Genomic DNA, 10,795 nt, shown 5'->3' with positions numbered 1-10,795 from the left:
TAGGTTTTCCAAATACGTGATGATATGATTATGGGTTTTTGTCCCATGTCCAGGCAAAATACTGGGGCCTGTTAATAGTTATTGCACAGAATATTTGACTACAGCATGTGTTGGGAATGAAGCAGAGTAAAAACTTTTCCAAAGCCCAGAGGTCTGTAAAACATACTTCTTCTCTCTGCCTAACAATGGAGCATGACAAGGGTACCAGAGGAATAAATGTAACTCAGGAGCAGCTGATAGAGCAGAGTTCAGAGAGGTTAGAACCCTCAGTGCTGTGCTCTTCAGTACCTAAAAGCTCCTGCTAAGTTTTTTAAAAAATGTAGGTTTCTAATCCCTAAATGACTAAATATTCTGATTCAGTGGGTTAGAGGTCAGGAATTTATGTTTTTAACAGTTTTCATACACTGTACTGCAGGTGGTCCATACGTATTGTAAAGTTCACATGGGTACTTGGCCTTAGTTTTAAGAATTTTAAAATTCTGGACAGATTGGGGTGTTTAAATAATTCTTCACCCCTAGGCCTTTAGCTCAGGTGACATGGTCTTAGAGTCCTACAGTGATCATCCTAAGGAATGCTGTCTTTATCCCACCGTCCTTTATTTTGTTCTCTCTTCACAACACAATTTTTATTTGCCATCTAGTATTTTTACTAACGTATATTTTGTTTTCTTGTCTGTTCCCTTCCCTACCCTGTAAATTCCCTTACTAGACCGTAATAAGAGGGTATGACATATCTGGCTCATTCATAGCACCTAGTAAAGTGTTATACACCTTAGGTGCTTGATAAATAATGGAGGACAGACTGATTCATTCCAAAAACATAACATCACAGCTTGAGAAGCTCACCATTTAGCACCAAATGTCTGAGTTCATAATAGTCTCAGCAAAACCCATAATCGGATAACACATATACACTGTACCATGTCCCCACGGCAAAATCAGATCATGGCCTCAATTCCTGGGGAATTCCAAAGATGGACACAGAGAAAGGCCACGTTTTGCGGGTGGGAGACCGTTTCGAGGGAGCTCGGTCACAAAACACTATGTTGCTTATAAGGTTCATTGTTGACGACTACAATTAAATACGTACAAAGGGACGGGCAGTCAAGAGGTCACCGCCCAAGACGAAGCCTATCAGAACCTGTCGTCCGGACCGGTCCAGCAGAGTTGACCCAGCTAGGGATCTCGGGTGAGGAGCGCGGCGGGGTGCACGCCCCGCCCACGCCGCGGAGGGGCCCACGCCGCGCAGCCCCGCCCACGCCGCGCAGTGGCCCACGCCACTCCCCACGCTCTAAACGGAACTGCCCAAGCCGTCGCCGACGCCATAGGCTTGCACTCCGCGAGCCCGTTCCGGAAGCGGGGGCGAGATGCACGTCGGACTGCGCCTGCGCGCCGACGTCTTCCCGAAGGACCAATGAACGGAGGGGTGGGCGGGCAGTAGGCGGGCTCGGTTTCCGGTTCCGGTCGGCGCCTGTGTGTCGGCTGTTGTGCTACGTGTCCTGGACTTGGCCGGCGGACGGCGGGCAGGTGAAGCTGCGTCTGGCGGGGGTTCCGGGCTACCGTTTGGTCACTCGCGGAGGCGGCGGACGTGGGCGAGTCCTCCGGCCGTCCGCTGGCTGCCCGCACAGCGTCGGGGGAAGCGGACCCGGGGCCGCGGCCTGCGTACCCGATGGAGAAGGGCTTCCAGGGCCTCTGTCCTTCGGGGCCGGCTTTGCGGCCGCGCGGGCTCGGCCACCTTGTTGGGAACGCTTCCGCCGTCTCGGTGCTGTGGTCACGGAGGGTCTCTTCGGGGTTGGCTTTGGGGCCGTGTGTGTGGAGCGTGTCTCGGGGAAGCTCCTCCCTGTGTTGTGAGGGTGAAAGGGTTGATCTAGAGTCTGGATCAGGAGGGCATAGTGGGTTATTGGATCCCCTCCCCTGACGTTCAGTGCAGTGTTTCGGGTGTTGCACGGGTTTTTTTGTGGTTTTTTTTGTGTTTTTTTCCTGAAAGGACCCTTCGCATTTATCACGACATCTGTAAAGTTTAGGCTCAGTGGATTTGCAGAACAGAGTTAAGTGCAAGACTAAGGAAACAGGTGTTACTACCTGTGTGTTGCAGGGGCCCAGCACACCTGGTCCGGGACGTTTATAGAATTCCGGACGTCCTTTCAGTGTTCCTGGGTGAGGAACCCGGGGCTTAGAGAGGCTGCATCTCATAGAAAGGGATTTGAACCACCACCTCTTGCGGGTGGCATTAGCTCAACAAAATCTTATCGAGTATCTTGGGTGCCTGCCCACGGTTGTAAGCACCTGAAATACAGTAAAGTCCAAGCAGCTAATCCGCTTCATTGGCTGTTGTATCAGTGACTGTCAGAGCCAAGGTTGGATGACATTTCTACTGTATGAGTTCCACAAGAGAGCCCATCGGTAACATACATATAGCCCTTTTCCTTAAAAAGTGTGTCCAGACCTAAAGATTCAGACTTCAGCGGACAGCCTCGGAGAGTCTGGGTCTTGGTTTAGCCAGTTTTTGTGGTTTTGAAAATTGTACAGATGATCTGCCCCATGCAGAGAAACTCTTTTCTTAAAATGTTGTGTGGCCATGGTTTGGAACAGTCAGATGGAAGTCCACATTTACCTCTACTCTAGGCCCTTGAAGCATCACAGTTGGCATTCACTGCACGAGACACTGGGGTCTGGGGAGTTTAAAATAAAATATAGCAAATATTTGTTGGGTCCCAACCCTGTTGATTCCTCAGCAGGAGCAACGGGAGGACAGCAGGGTGGGTGAGGAGTGGATCTGTTGTCAAGTGCTTATTAGCTTTTTCATAATGAGAGCCCTTTTATATTAAGAGCTTGCATCCTTTGTCAGTGATAAGAACACGGGCAAAACCTGCGGTTTTCTTATTGCCTTTGTTTTGATGATTGGCTGGAGATTGCAAAAAATAATGTCAATTTACTCTTGGAGTCTGTGTATTTTTTTTTGTTTGTTTTTTGTGAGATGATATCGACCCACCCATATCAGGCTGGTCTCATTTGCATTTTGATATAACTCAACAGGTCCTTGCTCTATAATAAATAACATCAGTGAGTATCTTTTTTCCTTTTTTGTTTTTTAAATAGGCATCATGGATCAGGTAATGCAGTTCGTTGAGCCAAGTCGGCAGTTTGTGAAGGACTCAATTCGGCTGGTTAAAAGATGCACCAAACCGGATAGAAAAGGTAATAAATAGCTTTGGAATGAGAGAAAAAAATTAAATCTTTGCATTCTCTAAGCCCTTTATTTGATTAATGTCTTCCTGTTTAATAATTGTTGCAATTCTTTCATCAACATTTTTATTGATTTATTTTGCTTTATTGCTTTTTAACATTGTTATTTTTTCTAAATTTTGTATACTTTTTACACACCTCATAAATTTTTCTCTTATATGTATTTTCACATCGTATAAGGTTATTTGTTACAGCCTTATTTTCCATGTTGCTTTTGCCTTAGTCGTATTTAATGACTTTAGAGTTTTTAGTATCTTTCACATTTCTACTCTGGAAAATCTTTTGGAGCTCTTCCTGCAGTTACACTCCCTCCCCAAGCCTCCCCCAAGCAAAAAAGGCCTTAACGTGAAATCAACAGCATAGTTGGTGCTAACCTAGGAAGTTTAACTTCTTATTTATCACAATTCATGTGTTAAAAGGTGTACCACAATTTGTCTGTTTCTGTTCATTTATTGACTGCTGCCTGAGTTAGGAGGTGGGAATATAATAGACTATAATATGGTGCATTATAATACATATATAGCATAATATATAAAAATATACAATAGGGAGCAGTCCTTGCTTTTATGGACCTTAGATTCTTTGAGAGAAGATAGTCATAAATAATGACAATTACAATTTTTAATTACTGCTATGGTAAGTATTATGAAAGGTAAATAGAGGAATATTTGACAGCATGTAATAGGAGGACTGACCAAGTCAGGAGGTCAGGGAGAGCTTCCCTGAGGAAATAACATTAAATGGAAATATTACCAGGGTCTGGGACCTTTACATAAAATTGTGCTCAACCCAGTTTGGTTTTTCAAGCCTTATTTTTGGCTTCATTGTAATATCAAAGACAGTTGACCTATTATTTATAAAAAGTTATGTTCTGTGCTTTTATAATTAATACTTTTAGCAATGTTACAAAGTTTTTAAGACAGATACTGTGTATTCTGTCCATGTTTCATTTCTTTTTGGTATTCTGGTCATTTGCTAGGAAGATAAATATGTCACTGTTTGTTGATGGAATCACTAGCCTGAACATGCAGTTTATTTTTATATATCATGAAATATCAATAAAATATGAAAGTTAAAAAATCTGTCAGATACCTTATTTACTATTAATACTGTCATGTTTTATGTAAAATTATATACTTATTATCAGGAGAAATGTACATCAGTAAGTTTATGTCAGTGCTAATTTTTTTCCCCCTATACTTGCAGTGACAATGCAAAAAATAATGTAAATTTTGTGTTTTTAAATCCAGAATTCCAGAAGATTGCCATGGCAACTGCAATAGGATTTGCTATAATGGGATTCATTGGCTTTTTTGTGAAATTGATCCATATTCCTATTAATAACATCATTGTGTAAGTAAACTTTACGAAATAGACAACATCTAGGATAGAATGAAAATGCAAACCATTTGAGTTAACAGCCTGCTATTTCGTTAATACACAGATATGTTTCTTGAGTTTTTAATGTTGGTACAGTCTACTGCTGTTTACTGAGTACCAGATAATTCAAAGTGACTTTAAATCTTATATAATTTTTATAGCTACTCTGTGAGATAGGCACTGATTTTTTAATAAGTAAAATTTTAAAGGATCAAGGAAGTGAGTTAAAGGCACTCAGTATGAGACAAAACAAGTATTCAGTGACGGGACCAATATTCAAATCCAAGTCCTCTTTCTACAATATATTAACTTGTTCACAAGATTTTTACGGTGCAGAGAAAATGCTCCTCATCTGAAAATCACTACAGCGATAGAGTTCAAACTCTGGACCAGGTTGCTTAGGTTTAGATTCTCTTTCTTGTTACTTAATAGTTGTCATGACCTTGGACAACTTGCTTATTAGCTCCTTTGTGCCCAGTTTATTCAATAAGGATAATAGTTCTTAACTAGGGCTATGGAAAGATTAATGACTTAGGTCATGTAAAACCCTAAAAAATAATTTGGGTAAGAACCTAAATGGAAATTGTGGTTATTGTAATGAGCCATTGATACTAATATACTTTTAGGTATATTAGAGAGGAGGAGAAAAGACAGAGGAACACTGGGATTACTTTATTCTATTCTAAATGCTTTTGCTTTTTCGATTCATTACAAGATTCATTATGAGTTGTTGGGAACACCTTATGGCAGGGTGCAATTAGAGCAGTCAGTTTTAGGCCATTTTGTTTGGTGTAAAGAGTTAGTATGAGTTGCAGTACTTATTTGCTCTGTTGATTTTGTATTCACCTAATCTCTGAGCCTTACCTGCCAGTGAGATAATCATGAGAGAAGCCTTTTAGACTTATTTTATGGGGTGGGGATGCTTTGTAAATTATAAGTCTCTTTAAGTACTAGATATTTTATTATGGATGCTGGTGGAAGTTGTCTTTTAAATGACGAGTCTGGATGAGTATTGTCAGGTGGCTTTCTTAAGTAGATTTTCATAGCTATTATGCAGACATGCCACAAAGGGGTATTTTAGGATCACAGAAAGACCTGGAAAGGACCAAGTCTCTCAAACCGCCTCCATCAGTTCAGAAATCTCTATTATATTCCTAGTGAGGAATGCCATTTCTGGAATAATGGAATCATGGAGCGAATCCTGAAGTAGAATTAGGAAACCTGAGCTCAGTGTCTCTGGGCTACAGCCCCTACCTAATCAGTAAACAGAGGAGGTAAGGTGGAGTTTGTGACATAAGCTCAGTACATCTGCTCTCCTGCTCCCCAGTCCATTGTCAGACAGGTATAACTGACAGAGTTATTTCTTTAAATTGTTATGAAGTTTAATTAATTGGTAAGGTAATATTAATACGTAACTGTATATATATATATATTCTGTAGTTTGTGTGTGTGTATACACTACAGAACCTAGTCCAGTGTATTCTTGTACACATTGAAAACACTTGAGTACGTGTTGAATTAAGTGAACAACGGCAGGTTCTTAACCTTTTTCTAAGGATCATGATGGTAATAATAATTGCTAACATTTATTGAGCACTTGCTGTGTGCTGAGGACACACAGCTTAATGTGAGCTGACTCTTTTAACCCTCATGACAATTGTGTGAGGTAGCAGTATTATTATTTCCATTTTATAGATGAAGAAACTGAGGCATGGAGAGTAAGGAAGTACGTCGCATGCCTATAAGTGGTAAAGCAGCATGTGAAACCCAGGCTTGGGAGCCTGTGTTCTTAACCATTGTATAGGCCATCTCATTCCGGCTCAGTTTCAGACCACTACTCATCCTGAGTCAGGTGCCTCACTTCAGGCTCCAGTTTGCATTTCATTAAGCCCTCTTAAAATCCAGTGTTTAGAATCCAGTGCTTACTGTGGATGTTTTCTTGCTAAAGGCTAAAATCTTCAGTTTCTCACAGATAACGGCTACAATAAACTTCCTTTATCCTGGGTTTACATAGTTGGTGTGGTTTGTTTTTAGCCTAAGAATGGAACATCACCCCTTGTTAAATTCCTTTTTGCTAGATTCCCTTATGGAAGACTTTTGCATTTTTAATCTGTTCATCATTGTTATTTATCCTAGTTTTGTGTTCAGACATCTTTTATTTCATTATCTGAGTTGTGACCTAAAGTACCTTTTAGGACAGTGCACTCTTAGCACACCCTTTCGGGATTGAGATTCATTAGTCCAGTTGTTCCCAACAGGTCTTTGAAACAAGTGTTAAAGATTTGTTTTCTCCCTTCCCACTAGCTATCTATTTTAGGGAGATCAGCTTGGTGATTTGTGACCACCTGGATGGGTGGGATAGGGAGGGTGGGAGGGAGGGAGATACAAGAGGGAGGGGATATGGGAACATATGTATATGTATAACTGATTCACTTCGTTATAAAGCGGAAACTAACACACCATTGTAAAGCAATTATACTCCAATAAAGATGTTAAAAAAAAAAAAAAGGCAAGGGAGTTAACAAACATTCAGTAATAATTTGAATTGTTGAGAAAAAAAGATCCATTTATTCACCGGCCAAGGCTATTTCTGTTAGGTTGATTCAGTCCAGTAAAATGTAAATGTTATTTATTTGTCACTGGATAATTAATCAGCATGTGGTATTAGTGTGCTTAGATCCAAGGATTAATTATCATTATTTAGTATAAAAAATCCATTGAATGAAGTTGTCTTTTACATGGAAAATGCACGTTATCAGTGGTCTTTTGCCTTGGTCTCATTAGACTATACAGGTGCTATGCTTGACTGAGATGAATTTTAATTTTTGCCAGAATGAAGGGCGCAGGGAAACTTAACAGATAGCAAGTCAGAGAAGAAAAACAATATGTCCTTACTTTTATGCTTGCTCTTTGCTCTTTTTTTCCTCTTAGAAACCTTGGCTTGCATTCAAACTCTGACCGACTAATAAAAAAAAGAAAATTAAAAAAAAAATTTGCTTTCTCTTAATTCTCATTTCTGCAGCAGGCACAATATGTCTTTTCCCAACCTTGCTAGTCAGAGATTGTTGAACTATGACCTTTTGGAAGCTAGTTGCTTAGAAAACTTTTCTTCTAGTAACACAATTGTTTTCAGTGTTTAAAGAGTTAAAAAAATATATCTTTAGATAGTTTTTACATTAAATTAAGGCCAAATAAAACATTTTGTGAGAAAAGCTATCAGAAAACTTTAAGTCTCTTCATGATATGCCATGACAGCTGTAAAACTAAAAGAAATCTTTTTTTCCTGCTTGAAAGAGCATAAATCACTGTTTAAATCATTTTGAGGCGGTAGCAAGTGAAGTATAAACACAAGCTTCTCTTTCACTAGGCTGAATTATCACATGTTTTTCCTTATGATGAAATTTTTTCTTCTATACAATTACAGCAGTCAAAATTAATATCCACAGGGTTATAATTTAAAGGAGTTTTATAGTTGTGGGTATTTTAGTTGCAGCAATACAGTTTAAAGCACTTCATGTTAAAGTACAGATGCAGGAGTGTTTCTTTTAGGAGTATAACTTTCATCTAGTACTGGAATTATTCTCTTTCTTTAACATCACAGTTTTAAAATGTATATCTCAGTATACAGTTTTAATGTTCATGCTTTTGAAACTTGGAAGGTCTTCTGTAGAGAAGGTGATTTTTATTTTCATTATTAATCAAGGTTTTTGAGTGATTATGGGAAGATATAGTGGTTGAGAACCAGCGTACTACTCTGCACTCTTGATTTTCAAATGGCTGATTGTACATCAAATTGAAAAAGTTCTCAACTAACCGCCCTGTTATGTAATTCATATTTTTCGTCTTGTTGAGAAAGATGTTATGCTATACTGTTAAGCATGTTTTCCAAATGAGGATTCTGAGGTTTAACAGATTAAGCCTGTTCCAGCAGCCATGTCCTCTGTAAGGACCTTTTCAGTTCCAAGATTGTAAAGTTCAGTTTCTTCCCTTTTGTGCTGTTGGAGTAATGTAGGCGTGGTTCTCAAATAACTGTTTTTGGTTCCGTAAAATTACAGCATATTGCATTTCAGTTTTTTCTTCTTATTGAAATCTTATGTACACTCAAAATTGACCATCTTTTTTTCTTTTGCAGTGGTGGCTGAATACCTTTTTAGAAAAGTGTTTTTCATCTTGGGGATTGGTGAACAAGTGAGGATTTGAGACGCTCATGGAGTAAAAATTTGCCTATATGTTTTGTGTTTTTCTTTCATTTTTTTCTTCCAAGATGTTTTCTATTTGTAAATTAAAATAATTTCAAAATAGACAAATCTCTCTTTTTTCCATCACAGATATTTGTCAGATTTTAGTGGTAAAAAATAATGGGTTCTTTTCCCTTCTTCCCTTCCTTCAATCCTTTATATTTTGGTTTACAGGAGAAATTAAAGGGCACAGTGGAATATTGCACTTTCTGAGTACTCCTCTATCAGATCAGTGTTTTCCCGTCATGGAGGAAGAAACAGCAAGTAAAGGATGGTAGAGACAGTGAGAGAGAGCTTGAAGTTGGGGTAGGAGTTTTGTCCCTAAGCACTGAAGGTGTAAGTAGGTAGTCAGACCTATATACAAGTTTATGTGCTACTTGAAATAGCTTCCTAAAAATCATGGTTAAAAACTTTAAAGTGAGAGCTCCTCTTCAGATAAACTATAATTTGTTATACTGTCATAAACATTGGAGTTCTAAATATTTTAAAGAATTTTTTTGATAATTAAATGTGAGATGAAAAGGGGCCTTGTCTTCTTTCCCTTTAAAAAAAAATACTGGTATAAAATTGAGACAGTCTATTCTCAGTTTTATTTATAAAACTATTAATCTGTTCATTCAGTGTTTAGTTATTGAACTTTATTTCTCAAGTTCTAATATTTAAAAAAAAAATTGTATAGCAGCACACATTTGGTAGGTGTCCTCTGATTCTTAGCAAATAAGGTAGACTGGTGTCCAGCTGGTATTGTTGGGCAGTATTCCTCAGTTTTGGGATCCATGATTCAGAGGGCAAAGTCTGTGGTTCAGAGAGCAAAGTCTGTTTTCAAAGTGATGATAACAGATTTTCTGCCTGTTTTTGAAATACTGATAACTGTTTTCAGTCTTGAATGAATTGATGTCTTCAAGGAAATAAAGCCTTGGCCGTCTCTGCTCTTAAGAAGACCATATAGCTGCGTTTGATAGTTATGTAGCTCCTTAAAGGCCAGAAGTGTGTGTGTTTATGTGCATGTGTGCATATGTATGTTTGTATGTTTACACAAGCACTTGTATATAGTGTGCCTATACACATATATACACGTTTACATATATACACATATGTATTGAGTACTTATGGTAGAAATCTAAAATGTACACTTGCTAAAATGTCAGACTTGCTTCTGGCAAATGTGTGTATTTTCTTGTAGGATAAAATCTGTACATAAATATTGACTTGATGTAAGATAATTATGAATCTCTATAGCCTACATTTGTGCAGCTCATTTTTTATTTTTCTGACTTACTGGTTCCTGACACATGGGTAGGTAAGGCATGACATAAATATTTTGTATTTATAAATGTGAAGTGAGGGCTGACCAAGGCTTGTGGTGATAAAACAGAATAACCTTCACACTCAACAATTGAATTCTTAAATAGGAAAGAATAAATAACCAGATTTTTCTTACTAACCATACCCCTATAGTATATCTAAGATATGCTAGTGTGTTTGTTTTGTAAAATAGTACTCTTAAACCTCAGCAAATTTAAGAATCACCTGAGGGAGCTTCTTCCCAGCCTGAAGAGTGTCGAATGAGCAGGTCCGGGTGGGCCTGAGAGTCTGCATTTCTGTCCCCCTGCTGATGCTTCTGGTACACAGAGCACACAGAACACAAACACACAATATTTCCATGTTGTACGTTAACATATTAACCATGTTGTACGTTACATCCCTGGTATTACTTATAACTGGAAGTAGGTATCTTTTGACTGCTTTTTTTTTACCCCTCCCCCTTGCCCCTGGTAACCACAAATCTGATCTCTTTTTCTATGAGTTTGTTTTTGAAGTATAAATGACCTACAACACTATTAGTTCCTGTAACACAACATAGTGATTTGGTATTTGTATACATTTCAAAGCGATATTTTACTTCTTTATTTTCCGCCCCACTAGAATAC

General features: G+C 38.6%; 1 protein-coding gene across 1 annotated transcript; it reads left to right on the top strand.

Moving 5' to 3' along the window:
- Nucleotides 1-3,079: 3,079 nt before the first annotated feature.
- Nucleotides 3,080-8,934, top strand: SEC61G (SEC61 translocon subunit gamma). The gene is made up of 3 exons (XM_007463678.1): nucleotides 3,080-3,198; nucleotides 4,497-4,599; nucleotides 8,759-8,934. The coding sequence occupies exons 1-3, from the start codon at nucleotides 3,105-3,107 to the stop codon at nucleotides 8,766-8,768; spliced, it is 207 nt and encodes a 68-aa protein (XP_007463740.1). The 5' UTR covers nucleotides 3,080-3,104; the 3' UTR covers nucleotides 8,769-8,934.
- The last annotated feature ends 1,861 nt before the right edge of the window (nucleotides 8,935-10,795 follow it).

The sequence above is a fragment of the Lipotes vexillifer genome, unplaced genomic scaffold, assembly GCF_000442215.2.
Source record: "Lipotes vexillifer unplaced genomic scaffold, Lipotes_vexillifer_v1.1 scaffold759, whole genome shotgun sequence".
Classification (NCBI taxonomy): domain Eukaryota; kingdom Metazoa; phylum Chordata; class Mammalia; order Artiodactyla; family Lipotidae; genus Lipotes; species Lipotes vexillifer.
The sequence above is the reverse complement of the archived record's forward strand: the minus strand, read 5'-3'. Positions and strand labels throughout refer to the sequence as shown.